The sequence below is a fragment of the Mastigoproctus giganteus genome, chromosome 1, assembly GCF_048544385.1.
Source record: "Mastigoproctus giganteus isolate SK-2022 chromosome 1, ASM4854438v1, whole genome shotgun sequence".
Taxonomy (NCBI): Eukaryota; Metazoa; Arthropoda; class Arachnida; order Uropygi; family Thelyphonidae; genus Mastigoproctus; species Mastigoproctus giganteus.
The window spans coordinates 181,318,536-181,343,504 of record NC_143575.1 but is presented as its reverse complement, the minus strand read 5'-3'; the positions used below and the strand labels follow the sequence as shown (position 1 = coordinate 181,343,504).

The 24,969-nt window shown below is 36.7% G+C and overlaps 1 protein-coding gene across 1 annotated transcript in view; it reads left to right on the top strand.

Annotated features, from left to right (window-relative positions):
• Positions 1–329: 329 nt before the first annotated feature.
• Positions 330–24,969, top strand: part of LOC150091337 (uncharacterized) — a 39,312-nt gene continuing 14,672 nt past the window's right edge. Inside the window, exons 1-2 of the mRNA XM_090383265.1 lie at positions 330–429; positions 19,917–20,043. Coding sequence (XP_090239391.1) covers positions 356–429; positions 19,917–20,043 — 201 coding nt within the window. The 5' untranslated portion in view covers positions 330–355. The remainder of the gene's footprint in view (positions 430–19,916; positions 20,044–24,969) is intronic.

Below are 24,969 nucleotides of genomic sequence, written 5' to 3'. Positions count from 1 at the left end.
AAAGTAGTAGTAGATTTTAAGTTCTAAGTCACCATGTATTAGTGACCTGGAAACATGCAATTTTTTATTTTTTTTTGTTTTAATAATAAATTGAAAATTTTTTAATTTCAGGAATTTTGTAAAAGTTACTGTCTCAGTTAATCAGTCTCTTTTATTGACTGAGTATTTTAAAGTTATTTTCTTTCTTTGTCTTATTATTTTAACTAAGAAGTCCATATTTTGCTTAATTTAGTACTTTATAGGACACTGGTTTAAGCTGAAAATAGTTAAAATGTTAATATTTTAAGTGTACAAATTTATTAATATTTCTTAATATTTTGTAGTTCGAACAGCATTATTGGCAATTATAGGTTTCATGCCTACTCATGGAAATGGTGCTATTGGTTCATTAGATTTTACCAGTGAAGAGCGACAGTCATTAGCAAACAAGTATGTTTTCTTTTTATACATTTTTTTTTTTTTTTTTTTTTTTTCATATGTATGAAGTAGAGTCAGAAAGTTCTAGAACTTGTTCTCTGGTGTAGGATTGCCTATTGTGATGGGGAGTTTTATTGTGCACCACCTTTAAAGTAGTTTGCTGTTGTTAGATACTTCTTTGGGGAACTATCATTGTTAAAAGAAATGTTGCATGCAATTACTTTTTTGTTTTTCGTGATGTCTCTCTTAGTGCCTTTGTTGTTGCATATTTTGACTTCTGCAGAATTGAACCTACTTCCCTTTAGGAGCTGTTGCATTGTGGGGCACTTTTAGTAATTTCTTATGACCTATTCATCTTGATAAGGGTGGTCATGAGGCAATCTTAGCATGGGTTTGTTAAAGGGAGAGCATGCCTCACAAATTTTATTAGCTACTTTGATTTCACTGAAGCACTTTGATACTGCATCATATATATGATTATTATATAAATTGAAGCAGTAGGTGTTAGAAGGGGATTACTACTATGATAAAGTTATGGTTAAGTGGTAGGAGATTATAAGGGACCACTACTTTTCATGGACTAATGTGATGAGTGGAGTTCCACCTAAGTTGATGTTTTGTGCCCATTACTGTTTTTGTTTATTAATGACATTGATATAACCGTTTCTGGTTTTTATGTCTAAATTTGTTAATGATAGTAATTAGGATATATGCTACTTAAGAGGATCTAGATGAATTAAGAAAATAAAATGGCAATTGAGGTTAAACAGTAATAAAAGCAAGGTTATTAATATTAATGCATTTGGTTAGCAGTAATTCTAGAATAATATGCCATTTGGGTGGTATAAAACTGAAAGTAGTGGAATATGAAAAAGATCTAGGGGTAATTATAGTCTGACATGAAATTCTCTCTCTGCAACGCAAACAAGTGACTAGAACAGCTCATGGGTTTCTGTTAGTATTATATATAGTAATGTATATTAGTATATATACAAGAATTTTTCCAGCAGGGACAAGGAGGTGATTATCCCATTGTATAAGGTAGTTTCCCAAACTTTTGCTTGCAGACCCGTTTGGCTTCAAAAATAATGACGGATCTCACATCATAGCTCACTTAAATATGGGGTGTCTGGATGATGATAGATATCCAAAATTAAAAATTTATATCTCAGAACTGATTCATTATATTCTACCTTTAGATTTTATATTTATTTTATATTCATTACAGTCTACCTTTTTCAGACTGACACAAAAAATAACTGAATAATAAACTGTCATTATTTGAGTATACAATCAATTGTACCTCATAGGCTACTAGTGTGAAGAATGGTGTTATTTTTCCATCTCACAAAGTCCTTTAAAGTTGGGAGTGACTGTAGACAACTGAATTCTCACATCAGGTATGACATCCAGTCTGTAATGATATCTAGATTTTGTTTAAAAAATAAGAAATTCAAAGTAGCCATTACAGAAATTATCCACGGATCTCCTGGGAACTGTTTGTGGATGCGTTGGGATTTGGGGGGGGGGGGGGGTTCAGTTGGGAACCACTGGTATAAGGTAGTAGTTAGGCCATATCTGCAATACTGCATACAGGTTAGTTCATTTTAGAAAGGATATAGATCTGTTGTAAAGGGTACAGAGACAACTAACAAGATTAGTGGGAGCACAGAAGGATATTCTCACTAAGAAAGATTGATTTTCTGTAAATTGCAGTCTGGAAACTAGGCATCTGCTTGGTGATCTAATTGAAGTGTATAAGAGTTTAAAAGAGCTTAGTAAACCAAATGCTGATGGCATATTTACTTTTTCTGAGATGAAACACGCAAGGCAGATACATTTAAATTGGAAAATAATAGCTGCAGAATAGATATACAGAAATATGCATTCTGATAAGAGTAGTCAATTAAAGGAAGGGTTGAACAAATTATTGGAAGGAATGGGAAAGGAAATTATTTTTATTTATTTATTTTTTTTTTTGTGTGCTTTTTAAGTGATTCTTCCATGTATCATGTTGCCAATACTAACATTAATTGGTGAGAGCTACCTGATTAATTAGGGCAGTCACAGAATAAAAGGAATGCCATGTTTTCTCAGGAATAACAGTCACAGAATAACAGGAATGCTATGTTTTGTCAGGAATAAAATAAATTGATTATACAGGGTAATATATTGATAATAAATATTGCAAAGCAATTAGCACTCACTACAGCCATGGGAAATAAACTGTAAAACTATTAAGAAGAGTAAAAATAAAGCATAAAGAAATAGAGAAATGACTGTGAATGTAAGTGGCTGCATACACACTATTCAACAACATGTCACAAAATATATAATGTATGATAGGCAATAAAGAGGTGATATGGAAAATGTGTGGAAAAAAGAGCGAAGAAACAAATAAACAAGGACAGAAACAGTATCATATTTGTAATATTTCACACTTTTTTCTTCTGGTTATGAGTGCATATAGTGAGAAAGCAATATACCATATTAAACACTACTTACAAATTAAAAATATAAATTATTATTTTTTAACAGTTTGTTCTGATATCCATGTATTATGTCTTTTATTTTGTCTCTAAAATGGATTATTTAATAAATCCATTTTTTTTTTGTCTATAAAAGTGTCTTCGTGAGCCAATTAACATGTGTGCATTTAAAAACCCGGAATAACTCACAGGGAGCAAACCCCTAACCCAGAAACCATCTAACACTCTTCAGTTCCAGTAACCAACAGAAAACTGAATCCAGACCTCTCGAAATGAATGGCAGATGGAAATGTATTGTGCCAATTAAGATGTCACAGAAGACAGTTTAGTGTTCCAAACATTTCAAGGTCTAGGCTTCTGTCTGAGCAATACAATTGTTGTTTTCAAAAATTATCTGTACATGCAGATTTGTCACTTTGCCATGGAGTGAGAACAAGTGTTGCAATTCTCATCATGGAAGATTCTGAAGAGACCTTGTATAAAAAAATTACATGTTGTAACATGCAATTTTGACATTAAATGTTTTTACTGACGTTATTCCAGAAATTTTGTAAGGAAAAACTGTCGTGCGAAAAGCGTTACAGACATGGACTGGTGAAGACATATCCAATTCGATTACTCTTTGTGAATGAAAGGAAAGAGATCTTTAAAGGTGTATCTCTGGGGAAATGTTATTGCGGGAGGGCAGCTTTCAGCGATAGCAGCACCAGTGACAGGCACATTGGGGTGTGTGTGTGTGTGTGTGTGTGGTTCCCTGCTGAAAATAAAAATAAAAATCGTGATTAACAGGAGAGATTGCTTCTACAGAGATGGGATACACTTAAATAGAAAGGGTGCAAGAATATTTGCTGATGCTATCGAGGCAGTGTTAGGTGGGTCGGAAAACTGCTAGCTTGGGGGGAGACAAAGACCAATAGATTGACAGTAGCCACTGGCAGAGGTGAAAGAGATTCTTGCACTGCTTCTATTGGAATGAGCAGAAGCCTGAAAAACAAGATGCAGGATATTTCAGAGACTGCTGGGAGTCATTGCAGTACAAGTAAACACATGGGTTGTGTTAGGGTAGCTAAGAATAGAAATAGGTGCATGTATACTTGCGTGTACACCAATGCTAGGAGTTTAGTAAATAAATTTGATGAATTTGAGGTATTGCTCAAAACATCAAAGGCAGATATTGTTGGGATATCAGAGACGTGGTGTCACACAGATATAAGGAATGCAGAACTGGAATTTGGGGAGTAAAACGTCTACAGAAAGGATAGACTGGATAGGAAGGGAGCAGGGGTTATGCTATTAGTTAAGAAATACATAAAATCCAAGGAAGTGAAGCCAGTGGACATCACTGGACAGTGCAGTGTCGATTCAGTTTGGTGTGACATAAGCATTGGGAGATCAAAATTGAGAGTAGGAGTGTGCTATAGGCCTAATGACTCTGATGAGTATAATAAGAAACTGTACAGGGAAATAGAGTGGGCCAGTAAATCAGAGTCTCTTATAATGGGAGATTTTAATTTCCCAGATATTGACTGGAATTTGGGGGCTGGTCACTCACACACTAGCAAGGCTTTTGTGGATTTATTGGATGATTGTTTTCTACATCAGCATGTTCGGGAGGCAACTAGAGGGAGGAATACTCTTGATTTGATTATCAGCAGTGATTCTTCATGCATTAAGAATCTGCAGATAAATGAACCACTAGGTGGCAGTGATCACAGTGTGCTGAAGTGGGATTTACTCAAAGAGGTAACTACCATTAGGGGTAAAGGGAAGGGGTATTGCTTTCGTAAAGGTGACTACGATGGACTGAGACAGTATTTAAATTCTATACAGTGGGACCAACTGATGATGTTACCAACAGCAAATGCAAAATGGGAAGCATTCAAAGAACTTATCTTGGAAGCTACTAGGCTTTACATACCAACTAAGAAATATAGTTCAATGTTTAGGCCTAAATGGATGTCAGATGAACTAATGAGGCATATGGCAGAGAAGAAACATGCATGGCATACATACAAATTGACACATGACACAGAAGCCTATGATAGATACAAGTTGATCTGTAACCAAGTTACAAAGGAGGTTAGGCAGGCGAAGGCAGATTACGAGAAATCACTGGCAAGAGATGCAAAGAAAAATAGCAAAGAGTTCTTTACTTATGTAAACTCTAGAAGGAAGGGGATGAATCAGATTGGTCCACTTGATATCGATGGGTCAACTGTTGATGATCCTGCTCAGGTAGCTAACAAACTAAATGAATATTTTGCATCGACATTCACACATGAGGAGTTATTTAGTGAGGGGAATGCCAGAGGTGTATTCAACTCTAGCAGTAAGCTAGAGAATCTTGTAATAACTGAGAGTAAAGTGGAGGAGAAATTGTGGAAGATAAACACAAGAAAGGCACCCGGGGTGGATGGGATCTATCCAGTTATATTAAAGGAGTCAGCAGAGGAAGTAAGCAAACCCTTAGCCATAATTATGAGACTTTCCTTGGACTCAGGGGAGGTACCCACAGACTGGAGATGTGCAAATGTGACCCCAATTCACAAAGGAGGATCAAAGGCTGACACAAGTAATTATAGACCTGTTAGTTTAACTTCTGTTCCACGAAAATTAATGGAGGCACTAGCTAAAGAAACACTGCAGGATCATTTAGACAAGACTTCAGTTATAGCTTGGACACAGCATGGTTTTGTTAAGGGGAAGTCTTGCCTGACCAATTTGATTGGATACTATGATGCAGTCACAATGGAACTGGATGCAGGGAATAACTTTGATATTATATACTTGGATCTTAGAAAGGCTTTTGATACTGTTGCACATGGAAGACTGCTGCACAAATTGGAGCAGTGTGACATTGGAGGCAAATTGCTGCTGTGGATAAAGGAGTGGCTGAGGGGGAGAAGACAGTGGTAATCAATGGACACTGCTCGTCGTGGACTAATGTTATTAGTGGAGTCCCTCAGGGCTGGGTCCATTATTGTTTTCTGTATTTATAAATTATATTGATGATGGTATATCAAGCTTAATGTCGAAGTTTGCAGATGATACAAAGGTAGGCAGGGTTGTCAAGGACACTACTGACACTATGCTGCTTCAACAGAATCTGGAAAGGTTGAGCAGATGGGCTGAGAGGTGGCAAATGAAGTTTAACATTGACAAATGTAAAGTACTACACACGGGAAACAGCAACCCCAGAGCAACGTATCAACTCTGTGGTACTATACTGACAGTGGTAGAGAATGAAAAGGACCTGGGGGTGGTTGTGCAGGCAGATATGAAGTTCTCTGAGCAGTGCAGATGGGCTGCAAGAGTAGCTCATGGTGTATTGTCAATGATATATAGGAATTTTTCTAGCAGGGATAAGGAGGTGATTATTCCCTTGTATAAGGCAATGGTCAGGCCACACCTAGAGTACTGTATACAGGTCTGGAGGCCTCATTTCAAGAAGGATATAGAGCTGCTGGAACGAGTACAGAGAAGGGCAACAAGATTAGTGAATCGAACAAAGGGGTACTCTTACGAAGAAAGGCTTAAGTTTTGCAAATTACAGTGTCTGGAGACTAGGCACCAGCGAGGTGATCTGAAAGAGGTGTATAAAGCCTTGAATGGTTTGAGCATGCTCAATGCTGATGGGGATTGTTCCTCTCGCTCAGAATAATCACCTGAGAGGGCATAAATTCAAATTGAGGAAAGACAGATGTAGGATAGACGTGCGGAAATTTGCCTTTAGCCAGCGGGTGGTTGGTTGGTGGAACAGACTTCCATCCCTTGTCGTGGAAGTTGATAGCCTAAATAAGTTTAAGGCTCAGCTGGACAGGTATTTCGAATGAACAGACGGGTGAAGTGGAAGTGGTGTTTTTTTTTTTTTTTTTTTGGCTGATGCTGCATAAGCTTGCTTTCTTGCATCAAATGCCTCTACTAATGCTAATGCTAATGATGTTGGTGGCCTACATGTGCATATGTCGTAACCCAGTTTACGGTGGTTTTGTGTAAACTGTTGCTGTGAGCTTTGACACAAAGCTGCATTTTGAATTCCATTTTAATTTATCTTCTGCTAGACCAAATTTAATGAAATTTTGCACAGAGCTTCATCTTAGCTCTATACTAGAGGGAAAACTTACAAACCTGTGAATGCAGTAGTTTTTTCCAGTATAGTGGAAAATATGAACATGTGATCAAGGAAAGTATCCCGTTTATTACGTGAGAAAATGTGGAAGCATATTGTTGGAAATCTAAGGAATTTAGAAACAGAAATAAGTACCCCACATATTTGCGCAACATACAAATAGCAGTTCATTGACTGCTGTATCAGATAAAGTTTGAGACATTTGTGGATCTGCATGTAACCTCATTGAGGTTACATACAGATCCACAAATGCCTCAAACTCCAGGAACATTGCTAGCTGATATTTGTAAATTTATATACAGAAATCTATTGCCATATTCAATTGAGAGCTTAAATTACTAGAAGAACCATTGGATCGTTTACCTTTTGTTCTTGCTGGTGATTTCAATATACAATTAAACTCTGATGCTGGAAAAGAGTTCTGCACATCTATGAAAACATTCTTCAACTTGGATGTATCATCAGATCTTTTGATAAATACTACACACAATGTAACAACTATAGATGGTGTGTTTAGTCGTGAATTAAATATTTTCAATGTAAAATTATATATCCTACTTTAGTCATCACAGACCAATACTTTCAGTAACTGATATGTAATTATTATTAATAAAATAGAAACATTGTTATATTATTATCCGTGAATTTTATTAATATCTATGAAAATTAAAATGCTTTTAATGTTTACCAATGACTCTTAAATGTAAAACACGTTAAATATGCTAGTGGCAGGACACATTATGTACCTGATACAGAATTTTTTTATGCTTTTTTAATATTTCTAAGCTTAAAAAAACCCCTCAATTAAACTGAACAGATATGTGGAAACAATTAAACAAAAAATTAGATGAGGCAGCTTTTTGCATTTTTGAAAATTGATTTTGAGAGATGCTTTCAACAGGGGCAAAGAGGATAGAATAAGTTGTTCATGCAAAAGGAGCCTACTGCAGAAGGGTTAACATCTGTTCCTTTACACTTCTTGATTGACTCTCATATACTTATATTTATAGATATGTAGTTTCAGAAGTTTTGAAACTTTTTGACTCTGCTTCTTTTTTAATTTTATGGAGTTCATTCTAAATTTGTATTTAATTGCCATAGTGGGTTTGGCCTAATGATTTAGAGCAGGCACCAAATTTGTGGCTAGCTGTAAACCATTTGGCTACCAGTGAAGCAACCAATACAGTCAACTCTTACAGTAAACCATTGTTAAACTTATATAAAGGCAATGGTAAATGATGAAACTTAAAGAAGATACATTAATATATAATAAATTATATAAACCTTCATGATTGTGTCCAGTTACAAGATTATATATATTTGTGAATTAGAAAATGTGAAAATATTTAATGATATATAATATTTAATAAAAAAAAATATATATATTATTTATAATATATATATATATATTATTTATATTAAAGATATTTAATGTTTTTAATATACTAAAGATATATTTGACATTACTTTCAGTAATGCAACACAACAGTGCTGTGATAACCTCAACACAGTAATGCAACACAACGGCATTAGCATTAGTAGAGGCATTTGATGCAAGAAAGCAAGCTTAGCAGCATCAGCCAAAAAAAAAAAAAAAAACACCACTTCCACTTCACCCCTCTGTTTGTTCGAAATACCTGTCCAGCTGAGCCTTAAACTTATTTAGGCTATCAACTTCCACGACAAGGGATGGAAGTCTGTTCCACCAACCAACCACCCGCTGGCTAAAGGCAAATTTCCGCACGTCTATCCTACATCTGTCTTTCCTCAATTTGAATTTATGCCCTCTCAGGTGATTATTCTGAGCGAGAGGAAGAATCCCATCAGCATTGAGCATGCTCAAACCATTCAAGGCTTTATACACCTCTATCAGATCACCTCGCTCGTGCCTAGTCTCCAGACACTGTAATTTGCAAAACTTAAGCCTTTCTTTGTAAGAGCAACCCTTTGTTCCATTCACTAATCTTGTTGCCCTTCTCTGTACTCATTCCAGCAGCTCTACATCCTTCTTGAAATTAGGCCTCCAGACCTGTGTACAGTAATCTAGGTGTGGCCTGACCATTGCCTTATACAATGGAATAATCACCTCCTTATCCCTGCTGGAAAAATTCCTATATATCATTGACAATACTCCATGAGCTACTCTTGCAGCCCGTCTGCACTGCTCAGAGAACTTCATATCTGCCTGCACAACCACCCTCATGTCCTTTTCATTCTCTACCACTGTCAGTGTAGTGCCACAGAGTTGATACGTTGCTCTGGGGTTGCTGTTTCCTATGTATAGTACTTTCACATTTGTCAATGTTAAACTTTATTTGCCACCTCTCAGCCCATCTGCTCAACCTTTCCAGATCCTGTTGCAGCAGCATAGTGTCAGTAGTGTCCTTGACAACCCTGCCTACCTTTGTATCGTCTGCAAACTTGTATATTAAGCTTGATATACCATCATCAGTATCATTTATGAATACAGAAAACAATGGACCCAACACTGAGCCCTGAGGGACTCCACTAATAACATTAGTCCACGACGAGCAGTGTCCATTGATTACCACTCTCTGTCTTCTCCCCCTCAGCCACCCCTTTATCCACAGCAGCAATTTGCCTCCAATGTCACACTGCTCCAATTTGTGCAGCAGTCTTCCATGTGCAACAGTATCAAAAGCCTTTCTAAGATCCAAGTATATAATATCAAATTATTCCCTGCATCCAGTTCCTTTGTGACTGCATCATAGTATCCAATCAAATTGGTCAGGCAAGACTTCCCCTTAACAAAACCATGCTGTGTCCGAGCTATAACTGAAGTCTTGTCTAAATGATCCTGGTGCTTCTTTAACTAGTGCCTCCATTAATTTTCCTGGAACAGAAGTTAAACTCACAGGTCTAGAATTACTTGTGTCAGCCTTTGATCCTCCTTTGTGAATTGGGGTCACATTTGCACATCTCCAGCCTGTGGGTACCTCCACTGAGTCCAAGGAAGCTCTCATAATTATGGCTAAGGGTTTGCTTACTTCCTCTGCTGCCTCCTTTAATATAACTGGATAGATCCCATCCACTCTGGGTGCCTTTCTTGTGTTTATCTTCCACAATTTCTCCTCAACTTTACTCTCAGTTATTACAAGATTCTCTAGCTTACTGCTAGAGTTGAATACACCTCTGGCTTTCCCCTCGCTAAATAACTCCTCATGTGTGAATGTCGATGCAAAATATTCATTTAGTTTGTTAGCTATCTGAGCAGGATCATCAACAGTTGACCCATCGATATCAAGTAGACCAATCTGATTCATCCCCTTCATTCTAGAGTTTACGTAAGTAAAGAACTCTTTGCTGTTTTTCTTTGCATCCCTTGCCAAAGATTTCTCGTAATCTGCCTTCGCCTGCCTAACCTCCTTTGTAACTTGGTTTCAGATCAACTTGTATCTATCAACTTGTATCTTGCATGACACAGAAGCCTATGATAATAGGCTTCTGTGTCATGTGTTAATTTGTATGTATCCCATGCATGTTTCTTCTCTGCCATATGCCTCATCAGTTCATCTGACATCCATTTAGGCCTAAACCTTGAACAATATTTCTTAGTTGCTATGTAAAGCCTAGTAGCTTCCAAGATAAGTTCTTTGAATGCTTCCCATTTTGCATTTGCTCTTGGTAACATCATCAGTTGGTCCCACTGTATAGAATTTAAATACTGTCTCAGTCCATTGTAGTCGCCTTTATGAAAGCAATAACCCTTCCCTTTACCCCTAATGGCAGTTACCTCTTTGAGTAAATCCCACTTCAGCACACTGTGATCACTGCCACCTAGTGGTTCATTTATCTGCAGATTCTTAATGCATGAAGAATCACTGCTGATAATCAAATCAAGAGTATTCCTCCCTCTAGTTGCCTCCCGAACATGCTGATGTAGAAAACAATCATCCAATAAATCCAGAAAAGCCTTGCTAGTGTGTGAGTGACCAGCCCCCAAATTCCAGTCAGTATCTGGGAAATTAAAATCTCCCATTATAAGACTCTCTGATTTACTGGCCCACTCTATTTCCCTGTACAGTTTCTTATTATACTCATCAGAGTCATTAGGCCTATAGCACACTCCTACTCTCAATTTTGATCTCCCAATGCTTATGTCACACCAAACTGACTCGACACTGCACTGTCCAGCGATGTCCACTGGCTTCACTTCCTTGGATTTTATGTAATTCTTAACTAATAGCATGTTGTGTTGCATTACTGAAAGTAATGCAACACAACAGTACTGTGATAACCTCAACACAGTAATGCAACACAACAGTGCTGTGATAGTGTGGCCCACAAGTTCCTGAGAGCCATTGGTTAACCCTACAAGCACTTTTGACATCCTCTGTTTTAAAACCCCATGGTTTAGATATTAATATAGATTATTTTCTATCTATCACCATTAACAACTCAAATTCAAATGATCACCTACAAAAACTTTGCTCCATCCAGATCTACCGAGAAAGTCTGTTAATGAGCATTATAAACTGACTAGACATTTCATTAGGTGCACCTACCATTTTCTCAAAATGGTATGCTATAAAGTAGGTGGTAGTAGTAGTAGTGGCATGTGATGCAAGAAAGCAAGTGTATGAGCTTATGCAGCATCAGCCAAAAAAAAAAAAAAATCACACCATTCCCTCCAAATGCCTGTCCAGTTCCTCCTTAAATTTATTCAACCTATCAACTTCCACAACAACAGATGGAAGTTTGTTCCAGCAATTAACCACCCGCTGGCTAAAGGCAAATTTCCGCCCTTCTATTCTACATAACCTTTTCTTAATTTGAATTTCTGCCCCCTTAGGTTCGTAATCTGAACAAGTGAAAGGATCCCATCAGAATTCAGCGTGCTCAACCCATTCAAGGCCTTATACACCTCAATCAGATCACCATGCAGGTGCCTAGTCTCCAGCCACTGCAATTTGCAGAACTTAACCCTCTCTTGGTAAGAGGATCCCTTCATTCCCCTCACCAATCTTGTTGTCCTTCTCTGTACACGCTCAAGTAAATCTACATCCTTCCTAAAATGACGCCTCCAGACTTGTACGCAGTACTCAAAGCGTGGCCTGACCATTGCCTTATACAGAGGGACAATCACCTCCTTCTCCCTGCTAGCAAAATTCCTATATATCATTGACAAAACCCCATGACCTGCCCCTGGCAGCCTGTCTGCATTGCTCAGAAAACTTCATATCTGACTGCACAATTACTCCCAGGTCGTTTTCATTTTCTACCACCTTAAGTGTAGTACCATACAGTTGGTACGTTTCTGTGGGGTTACTTCTACCCAAACGCAGTACTTTGCATTTGTCAAGGTTAAACTTCAGTTGCCACTTCTTAGCCCATCTGCCCAAATTATTTAGATCCTGTTGCAGTAGCACACTGCCATTACTGTCATTAACAACCCTGCCAACCTTTGTATCATCTGCAATCTTCGACATTAAGCCTGATATACCTTCATCAATATCATTGATAAATATACAAAACAACAGTGGACCTAACACTGAACCCTGTGGGACTCCACTAATAACATTAGTCCTAGAAGAGCAGCACCCATTGATTACCACCCTCTGTCTTCTCCCACTTAACCATCCTTTTATCCATTGTAGCAACTTACCCTTACTACCATTCTGCTCCAATTTGTACAATAAGGTGGACAGATATGTAGTGGTGCTGTATATGTACACAGTGCAAGATTGGCAAGACAACAGATTTAAGTGACTTTGAACATGGCATAGTCATAGGCACTAGATGCACTTGTATGAATATCTTGGAAACTGCAACCCTGTTGGGGTTTTCGCATGTGACTGTGCCTTAGGCCTAACAAGGTTGTGCCAATAAACAAATAACACACAGCCAACAGTGACTCTGATCAGAAACAGCTTGTCGATGAAGAGGCCAATGGAAGCTGACAAAATTTAACACAGTAACAGAAAGGCACGGTCAGTTAAATAACAGTCCAATAAAACAGTAATCAAGAAGGCATTTTAGAATGCATTCATCTTACCTTGTCATAGATGAGGTTATTGCAACTGATGACTGAATCAAGTTTTACTTCAGTTAGCTGATAACAAGGTATAGTATGTTTCATGTGGACTCAGGAATTCCAACACCAGCTAGTGGCAAATTAGAAGAAAGTTTCTTTCTGTTTCACACTGATGGGATTAGCAAAATATGGCAAAAACAGCACCAGTTCATGGACCCATTTTACCAATTGTCAATAGTGCAGACTGGTGGTGACAGCATAATGGGGAATGTGTTGATGGTGCACATTGGGCTCCTTGATAGCATTTGTGATGAGGCATGTCCCTTTATGGCTGCATTGTATCCATCTCTGAATAGATTTTTTCAACAAGGCAGTGTGCCATGTCATGAGGTCGTCAGAATTGTGCAAAAGTGGTTCCAGAAATGTGAAAGTGAACTGAGTTGGCCTACTGCAATGGCTTCACCCTATCACCAGATCTCAATCCAACTGAATATCTGTGGGATGAAGTTTAAAAAGCTCTTTGTAGTAAAGATCTGCAACCATCCAGTTTACAACAACTGTGGGAAGAAATTTAGTCAGCATGGACCAGTCTCTGTAGTATGCTTTGTACACCTCATTGAGTCCATGCTACAATGAATCTAAGCTGTTCTGGAAGCTAAAGGGGGACCTTAATATTAGCAATGTACTGAATAAGGTGGCTTCTGAGCAGAAAAAGAAACTTTTTTTCTTTTTTTTTTTTTTTTCTAAATTCACATTTCAGCTTGGTGAATGTACACTATAAAATTATTTCTCTAGTGTATTCTATAAAATTTACCAAGATCTGCCATCCTGAATGCTTTGAATGGACTTGGCCAGTATTTAGGTTCTTCTCATCCGCACTGACTTTCACAAATTTATAACAACCATCAAAATAATAAAGCATATTCTATTTCTAGATAATTTGATTACTTGACTTCAAGACTCATTTTTAACATTTATAGAAAGTAAGTATTGTGTATGACATACATGAGTAGTCTATGCATGTACTAGGTCATTTATTGAGTGCACAATGTTGTAACTAGAAAAAGTGGACCCCAATGCAAAGTTTAGTGTGGGGTCCCCCCGAAAATTTTTGTTTTTGTAAAAATAAAAAAATCCTTTAAAACTGCCCTGGAAGCAGCAGCTATGCTAATACCATTTCATCTCTATTCACTGCAGTTTCACTTGTGTTAGTTAACAATAAACATGCTTCATGTGAAAAAAAATTATTGTTCGTAGACAGTAAATTTTATCATAAACATAACTAAAAAACTTAAGTTTTTACTCAATTTTTTTCTGTTTTGGGCAGGAGGCCAGTGGGCCCCTCCTTTTGGTTGTGGGGCCCCCAATGCACTGCATTGGCATAGTTATGCCACTGATATTGCATGTGTAGTGTACTGTGTTCTATAAATGGCAGTATAAATAAATGGTTTGAGCTCATGTGACTGCTAATTAAAATTAAATAATATTGTCAGAATGCTTACTTAAACTCCTCTGATCTGTTAAGTTTATTTATTGAGGTGGCTGTTAAGGCTTAACAAGCAGGATCCTGTTTTCTCGGGATCCCATGATAAAATTGACAACTCATTATCCCCAGAAAATGTCAAATCCCAGGATAATCATTTTTTTGCATAAGGTTAATTTACAAATTATTTTTTATTAATAATTTAATCAATCAAATTGATAAAATGAATTTAATTAATTAAACTGAGAATAAATGAATTTATTTAATAACTTACACAGGTTAAAGGATTTTTGAGGATAAGTGATGAATAGTATTAGATCAAACAAATACAGTTATTAACTAAAATAAAAATAAACCTTTACAAGAAAAGCATGTGCATTTTAGCTGTTACAATGCTCAATCCGAACCCTGTCCTTTTTAGGTGACATTAACATACAACACAAAAGACAAATTGTGCAAATGCAGCTATACAAGTTTAAAGGTTAGACACTTGCCCTTTAGCCTTTTAAGCAAGAACAAAGCAATTATACATTGTTATGTATTTTATAATTATAAAATATTAAGTTTAACCCATGTCAAGTGCAATAAATTGGAGTGAATTTAAAGCATGGAAATGCTTTGGATGAGGACATCATAACCCCATTATATCCAAGGCTATTGTTAGACCACACTTGGAATACTGTTCTTCTTCCAGTCACATAGCTCCCTGAGTAGCTGTTGTGGCCACCAACGAATTCCTCCAACTGCATCGATCGTGTGCTATGCGAGCAGCATCACAAAGTGTCATGCCCAGAAGTTCACTAATCGCATCCTTCCACCTAGTTGCAGGTCTTCCTCTGCACTTCTTCCCCTCGGTTTTTCCTTCCATTATATTCTTCAACAGAAAGTTTTCCCTTCTTACTGTACGACCAAAAAACTTTTCTTTTGTTGGTGCTATGAAGAAGAATTTTAGGCCTGCCAATTTTATTCAGTACCCACTCATTTGTTCTTCGATCCAAGTAAGAAATACACAGTATTCTCCTATAACACCATGTTTCAAATGCCTCAATTTTCTTCCTGCCAACTGTTTTCAGATTCCATCCTTCACATCCATAAGTGGCAACTGGAAAAATTAATGAATCAGTGATTCTCAGTTTCGTCTTTAGGAGCAGATCATGATCTCTCCATAATTTAATCAGATCAGCAACCAACGTTTTAGCAATTGCCTGTCGTCTCTTTACATCGTTTGAGCAGTCACTATTTTTATTTATTCTTGACCCTAAGTAATCAAATTCATCAACTTCTTTGATATCTTTGCCCATTAACCTTCACCTTACCGGAATCAAGATAATTGCCATAATTTTAGTTTTACACACGTTCAGAAACAATCCTTTTTTCTTACTTGCTTCACATACTCTCCTCAGAGTTTCTTTAAGATGATCCTTAGAATTACAAATTAGCACAGTATCATCTGCATAACGAAGGTTGTTTATCTTCAGTCCTCCAAGTTTGATGCCAGTCTAAATCTTCCAAATCTTCATGCATGATATCTTCAGCATAAAGATTAAAAAGGTGAGGTGACAAAATACAGCCCTGCCTGACACTTTTACCTATTGTAAAAAAGTATTTCCCATGTTCGTTCTCAGTTCCTTCCTGTTCCTGGTATAGTAGCTTAATCAGCTGAATTATGTGGATTGGGAAACCCATAATAGTCATCGTTTCCCATAATTTCTCATGTTGAACACAATCAAATGTTTTTGCATAATCTATGAAACACAAAACGACTGGAACATTGAATTCTTTGTATTTTTCTATAATCAGTCATAGGCTTAAGATCTGATCTCTGGTTCCTCTACCCCTTCTGAAACCTGCTTGCTCTGCTGGCATTTCTTCAAGTTTTCTTGAGATTCTGTTCAATATGATTTTAAGAAGAATCTTGCTAGTGTGAGAAATTAGGCTAATAATCCTGTAATTTGAGCAAATTTTCAGATTCCTTTTTTTGGTAAGGGGATGAAAATTGATTTATTCCAATCTTGATGGCCACCTTCCCATTTCCCTGGAATACTGTACTGCACCTAAAAAAAGAACTTAGAGCTTCTTGAAAGGGTCCAGAGATGGGTAACTCGCCTGGTGAGATCGGCAAAAGGGCATCCATGTGAGGAAAGACTTTGAATGTGGGTTGCACAGCTTAGAAACTAGGCACCTTAGAGGAGACTTGATTAAGGTGTTTAAGGCTCTGAGAGGTAAAAGTAAAATGAATGAGGATGAAATTTTCAGTTTTATAAATGATTCTAGAACTAGGGGCCATAAATTCAAGTTGGGGGAGATGTTTAGACCGGATTGTAGGACGTTTTATTTTAGCCAGCGAGTTAAGTTAGCTACATGGGTGGTTGAGGCTGACAGTTTGGGGAAATTCAAAGGTCAGCTGGATAGTTGCCTATGGGAGGAGAGAAATGCATAGGTTGTATATTTCCTTTTCTTTTATTAATTATTTATTTTGTTTAATTTAATTTTATTATTTTAATCACTTTTTTTTTTTTTGGCTGGTGCAGCATAATCCTTAGGCTTCCTTGCATCATGTGGCCATTACTAATGCTAAATATTTTGTACACTCAAAAGGAAGTGTACTACACTAAATGTTACTTTTAACATGCTGCAGTTTCTGCAACATGTAAAAGTGTAACACCATAATACAATGTAAAGGATCTTCTAAGAGCGGACTTTTTCATTTAAGAAGTACTCATAAGGAAATAACAAAGTGAATTAGTAAATCAAAAAGACCACATGAAGATTGTGCATTGGAAACAAGGTAAATGCAACTGAAACTAACATGCTTTATTAAAAAATGTATAGAAGAAATCATTGCAAAATTGGTTTCTGTCAATAGATTTTCTGTTGATGTGATTACAAACAGAGTTCATAAGAAAATTGCTGTCTGATAAAGGTTTGATTTTGCCCAAAAACCCATATGACACAATGATTATGGTACACAAGCATTATGCAATTGTGAAACAAATTGTAATAAAAAAAATAGCTAAGAAAATTTGAGTTAGTGAAAGATTTACAATTTCATTGGATCACTATACATCTCTAAGAAATCATCGGCTACTTAAATATCAATGTGCATTCGAATGCAAAATTATGAAATTTGGGTATGGTGTGAATATTGGGGTTACTTCCAGCAAAGAAAAGTCTAGATATTTTAGAAAATAAATTGGCCAAGTTTAATCTATTTATGAAGAAGCACATTATTGCTGTTGTAACTGTAATTTTAACGTTGACGGTGGTGCAAGCATTGTTAAAATTTTGTAGCATAAGTGGCATTCATCACCAGCTGTGTTATGCACATGGGTTTCATTTGGCTCTATGCTATATTCTTTAAAAAGAAGTATTTAAAAAGTTCTGAATTTGAACATGAAATGAATACCGAATTACCAAGAAATGAAACTAATGAAGAAGAAAGTGCAGATGAAATAACAGAATACAATAAATTTGCAACTGCTATAGAAATAAGCAACAATGATTTAGATCAGGGGTCCCCAACCTACTGCCTGCGGGCCGGATCCGCCCTGCTAGATGATTTCATCTGGCCCAAAAGACTATTTCATCCGCCTCGTGAAATTTATTCTATAGAAATCTTTTTTTTGGTTGCTACATATCATATATAAGGATATTTTTAATCAAAATATGATGTAAATGCGTCCAAATATAATTTTGTAACATTGTTGCAACTCTGTGCGCTTCCACTTGGCAGCAGTGTTTCTTGCGATGTCGGAAATCCCAACAGTGCAAGTGCCCAAATCTATAAGTTTATAGCCTTGAGTATTTCCGGTGAACACGAGTTGTCAAAAAGTGAAATAGTAAAGTTAAAATAAGCGACTGTTAAAACAGTTGCTAAACACTAATCTAAATATTAATCAAGTAAGTATTAGTGAAAGAATTGTGTGCAATGTGTTCTTTGCAGTTTGCAATGTAAAGACGAGTACGCATATTAATCTTTCTCCTGGTCAGTTATTCTCATTCAGACCGTAGTCATCGGGCCGCTGCACCGATTATCATGTGCAACAATTTATTAGTGCTATTTGTATAAATGCATATTATTTTTCATTTTATTTAACTTTGAATTTTTAATTTTAATTTTAGTGAATCAAGATGTTAAGGAAAAGAAAAATTGATTCCGAATGTTGTCTTCAATGAACTTTGGTCGATTAATTATTTTTTTATAAGGGACAATAACCAATGTACCTGCCTTATATGTAAGGAAGCAGTTTTTGTGTTGAAAAAATATAATTTGAAACGGCATTATATGACAAAACATGCCTCAACTTATGATAAACTTCAAGGAGATTTGCGAAACAAGAAATTACAAGAGCTGAGCTTTGATTTCAAGAGGCAACAACAACAGGTGACATGTTTCACTAATCAGAATTTAAATTTAATTAGAGCTAGTTTGCGAGCATCTCAAATCATTGCTGAAGAAGGGAGGGCTTTTACTGATGGCGAGTTTGTGAAAAGAGTGTGCCTATCAATTGCAGAAGAAATATGCCCTGATCAAGTTAAGCACTTCGCTGCTATAAGTTTATCAGCATCAACTTTAGCAAGAAGAATCAAAGACTTGTCTGCTAATGTTAAAGATCAGCTGAAACAAAAGTTACAGATTTTATAAATTTTTTCTATTGCAATTGATGAAAGTGAAGATATTACCAACACAGCACAGTTACTCATTTACATATGCAGTATAAATCAAAATTTTGAAGTCACAGAAGAACTGGCTGCACTTGAAAGCTTGAAGAATAGAACCTCTGGTGAAAACATATTTTATTGCGTATCAAAAGTGCTTGATGACCTGCAGCTTGATTGGGAATTGTTGACAGCAATTACGACCGATGGTGCAAAGAATATGGTTGGAAAAAATTGTGTTATTCACAAGCATCGTTGTGCGGTAAATTTTTGTCTTTGAACTCAATCATGTCGACTATAATTAGCATTGTGAATTTTATACGCAAAAATGGCCTGAACCATCATCAGTTTAAAATTTTCTTGGAGGAAATCGAAAGTGAATATGGTGATTTGTTGTATCATAAGGAGGTGTGATGGTTGAGTCGTGGTAATGTGTTAAAAAGGTTTTTTCAACTCAAAATAACTTTAACAATTGAAGTTATTTTGTTTTTAAAATTGTTTAAGAATTTCTGTTTATTCAGTTTTAGAATTTTATCTTTGTTTCACACTCTTTTGAATTCACTTATTTCAGTTTGGTACATGTACACTATAAAATTATTCACTTATTTTATTAGATTTTGTTATGGACATTATGAAATATACTTAAAGTGAAAAGTTTCTCTTTATTCCCTCTTTTTGTAATAAATTCTCATGAAAATAATTTTACATTTGAAGCAATCCCTGTAGTAATTTCATTAACTATAGATCACACTGGTGGAAATGTCAGACCTGTGGACCAGTTGACCCATTATTATTAGAAAGATCACAAGGACCTGAAACAGCTGCAACAAACCAAGAAGCTAAGGAATTAGCTTTACAGATATCCTTTAAAGTGAGTGAAAAAGTTTCATTAATCTGATGGTAAAGCACATTTTTAGTGTTATTTATTTTACTTTATATTCAATAAAATTCCATTACAGTGGATTTTGGAGTAGGGATTACTTTGTTACTGAATACTAATTAGAGCATAGATTCATACCAAATTCATACCCATTGGCATACTGGGATTACTGCTTCCCATTGGTATATGCAGGTATCTTGCGTTTACCAATATTAAACCTCAATTGCTACTTCTCAACCCATCTACCTGATTTTTCTAGGCCTTGTTGGCACAGTATGCCTTGATTCCTGTCATTAACCACCTTGTCAACTTTTGTATCATCTGCATTAGTCAGTAAGCTTGATATGCTTTCATCACTATCATTAATAAATATTGTAAACAGTGAAGTACTCAGTACTGAACCATAAGGGACATCACTAGTAACGTTAGTCCAAGAAGTCTAGTGCCCACCTATCCCCCTTATCCATGGCAGTAACTTGCCATTAATGCCACACTGCTCTAGTTTGTAGAACAGTCTTTCATGTGAAATAGTGTCAAAAGCTTTATTGAAATCTAAATGTGATGTCAAAATTATTTGCATACACTTTTGCTGTTTCATAGTAGCTAATTAGGTTGATCAGACAGGATCCTCCCTTAACAAACCCATGCTGTTTGATTTCCATATAATTCCGTTTCTTTTAAGCTAGTCCTGAAATACTTCTTCCACTGACTTCATTATTTTCCATGGGAGAGAAGTCAAGCCTACAGGTCTATAATTGCTCATGTCACCCTTTGATCCTCCTTTGTGAATAGGAGATACACCTTACACCTCCAGTATATAGGAATTTCTTCTCTGAATCCACAGATACTTTCATAATTATGGCATAGGATTTGCTTACCTCTTTTGCTGCGGTTTTAATATAACTGGCTAGATCTAATCAGTCCCAGGTGGTTTATTACTTTACTTTTGCAATTTCCCTTTTGTCTTATTCTCAGTCATAATAAAATAATTCAGCTCCCATTTATAACTTGGTGTGATACTGTAGATGCAAATTATATATTTAGTTTGTCAGCAAACTGAACAGGATCATCAATAGTTATACCATTTCTGTCTTGTGGGCAAATGTTGTTCATCCCTTTTCATAATATATTAGCATTAGTAGAGGCATATGTTGCAAGAAAGCAAGCTTATACAGCATCAGCAGAAAAAAAAAAAATAATAAATAAATAAATTTCACACAACCATTCACTCTAAAAGTTTGTCCAGTTCTTCCTTGAATTTATTTAAGCTATGAACTTCCACAATGACAGATGGAAGTTTGTTCCATCAATCAACCACCTGCTAGCTAAAGGCATTCCAAACATCTATTCTACAATTCTTCTCTTTGCAGAGGTTAGCTGTCATCTTTTGCAATGGATGAACATGAGGTAGACGCCCTAAACAAACCCTCATTACTCTGATTATACCACTCTGAAGTTAGCTAACAAAGATTTCCTTCTACTTCTTTTTTCTCTTGATCTTGCCTTAGATTATCAATTGCAACATCTTATATTTGTCATTCCTCATCAAATGTCTTAAATATTTTTGTTGCCTCTCCTTAATGGTGTTAATTATTTCTGTCTTTTTCTTCATTCATCTCATGATTTCATCATTCTTTGCCTCATCAGTCTATAACACTCTTAATGTTTGTGTAACACCACATCTCAAAAGCATTTAACTTATTATGGGTCTTTTTCAGTGTCCAGGACTCAGCTCCATAAAGGAAGACAGACAGAAAAGACAAAACATCTATTTTTGCTCTTAAAGAAAGTGTAAGGTCACTGTTGCATATATTCTTCATTTTAAGGAAGGCTGCCTGTGCTTGTTCAGTTTCTTGAGCATACTTCAATAGACTGGTCCCAGTCCTCACTCAGCATACATCCAAGATAGCAATAACTTTTAATCCTTTCAATTTCTTCATTATTGATTGTAATTTTTGTTTGCACTTCTTTCTTACTGATAATCATCAGTTTTGTTTTCTTGATGTTTAACTTCAGACCAAAATTTTTGCTTATTCTATTAACTCTATCCATTAATGCTTGTAAATCCTCCTCAGAGCTAGCCAGCAATATAGTATCATTTGCACATCTGATCATATTTATTGTATTGCTGCCATTAATCTTTATCCCTTCTGTACATCCCTCTAAAGTTTCTTTAAAAATTTTTTCAGCATACATGTTGAACAATATAGGTGATAGAATACAACCTTGTAATTTCTATTTCTTCCGATTCTTCTCCTTCTATGCATACCTTTTGCTGATTGTCATGCATACCAATACAAATTCACCATTATTCTGATGTCTTTGCTATCAATTCCAATCTTCTCTAAGATTTGGCAGTCTACAACTGTCCTTCTTTGCCCGTCACCACCAAATACGGAGGATGCGGAAAGGTCAGGGAATGACCACCGCATATCCCGGAGCAATATGGCCTTAGTTGCTAATGCTCCTAAAAACCACATAACAACAACAACAGCTGTCCTTCCTCAATTTGAATTTATGCCCCTTCAAGTTTGTAATCTGAGCAAGAGGAAGAATCCCTTCAGCATTGAGCCTGCTCAACCCCAAGGCCTTATATGCCTGAATCAGATCACCTCGCCTCGCAGGTGTCTAGTCTCCAGAACCTGCAATTTGCAGAATTTAAGCCTTTCTTGGTAAGACCACTCCTTCGTTCTCCTCACCGATCTTGTTGCCCTTCTCTATACTCATTCTAGCAACTCTACATCCTTCCTAAAATTTGGACTCCAGTCCTTTAAGTATTCAAGGCATGGCCTGACCATTGCCTTATACAAAGGAATAATCACCTCCTTCCTCTACCAAAATTCCCGTATATTATTGACAAGACACCATGATCTGCTCTGGAAACCTGTCTGCACTGCTGAGAAAACTTTATATCTCACTGCACAATTAGATCTTTTTCATTCTCAACACCACCCTGAGTGTAGTACCACACAGTTGGTACGTTTCTCTGGGGTTACTTCTACCCATATGCAGTACTTTGAATTTGTCAATGTTAAACTTGTTGCTACTTCTCAGCCCATGTGCCCAACTTTTCTAGATCCTGTTGCAGTAGCATACTGTCATTAAAAACATGCAATCTTTGTATCATCTGCAAACTTGGACATTAAGCCTGATATAACTTCATCAATATCATTGATAAATATACAAAACAACAATGGGCCCAACACCGAACCCTGGGGAACTCTACTAATAACATTAAGGCGCCTCTGTAGCCAGGTGGGAAGGAGCAGCAGTGCGTAGCACACGCTTCTTGATTAGACCGGGGCTCGAGCCCGTCACCACCAAATACGGAGGATGCAGAAAGCTCAGGGAATGACCACCGCATATCCCGGAGCAGTATGGCCTTAGTTGCTAATGCTCCTAAAAAAAAAAAAAACCAAATAACAAAATAACTAATAACAGTGGTCCATGAAGAGCAGTGTCCATTAATTACCACTCTGTCTACTTTGACTTAACGATCTCCTTATCCATAGCAGCAACTTGCCCTTAATGCCATACTGCTTCAATTTGTATAGTAGTCATTCATGTGCAACAGTATTAAAAGCTTTCCTGAAATCCAAGTACAGGTAGCCCTTCCTGAAATCCAAGTACAGGTAGCCCTTGATTCATGCAGGGGTTAGGTTCCTTGGGGGACAGGCGCAAATGGAACACTTTATATCATGGAGTTAATGGGAAATCACACAGTTAGGTTCCAGGCACCAAAAAATTTTACCTACCCTCTTCAATACTGGTATATTTAATGCAAAGAAAAACTTTTTTAATTAAAAAAGTGTTTTATTTTTAACCTTCATAAATATAATTAGTACATACATGTAAATAAAAAATAAATTAATACATACATAAAACATTTTGACAGTGGCATAATGTTTTAGTTGGCTCTTTAAGGTCCTGGTTGAGGATCTGCTGTTGATGGCCCTGGTTGAGAAGATTGCCTTTTTTTGAAGAAAGGATCAAGTGTTGATTGCCTGGATTTCTTCCTCCTTTCTTTAAGAATTTCAAAATATGGGCTCAGGGTTGATATGACACCCCTTTTAACTGTGGCACTCTTCAAGTTGTGATCAATGTCACAGAGCTCATTACTGAGGGACTCTACACTTGTAAGGATCTGTTGTAGATCACTGGTCTTCATAATTTTTAGAAGAGTCTTCTTCTGTCTCTTCCTCCTGCTGTTGGCTAAGTTTTGTAGCTAACTCTTCAAGGTCTTCTTCAACTGTAACTTCTAACCTGCCTCTTGTGCCAGCCTTCTGATGTTTTTTACAACATTCTTTTGTGGCTTGAATCCTCCAGAGTCATGCATGAGATCTGGGATAAGTTTACGCCACACTCCGTTTAGACAATTGACAGTCACTTCTTGCCAGGCTGTGTTAATGTGATTAATGCCCTTTAATACATCAAACAACTGCCAATATTCTCTGATGGTAATGTTGGACATGGCCAAAGCTTTCACCATTTCTGTAAATATTTGCTGCAGGTAATAAGCTTTAAAGGTGGCTATTACTCTCTGGTCCATGAGTCTGATGTTTTATTAGGGGGCATGTAGACAATATTAACTTTAAGAGGTGTTCTGACTTCACCCAGATTTGCAGGATGTCCAGGGCATTGTCCAAAAGAAGAATAGCCTTAGTTGGTAAATTTTTGTCATTGCAGAATTTGAGAACAGTGGGGCAAAAATAGTTGGTGTACCAATCCAAGATGTCCTGTGTCGCCTAAGCTTTCTTGTTTGACTTCCAGTACACAGGCAACATGGCTTTGTTTAAACATTTCATAACACGTGGTATTTCTGAATGGTACACCAATATTGGCTTCAATTTTAAATTGCCTGACACATTTGCTCCCAACAAAAGCGTCAGCCTGTCTTTTGATGTTTTAAATCCAAGC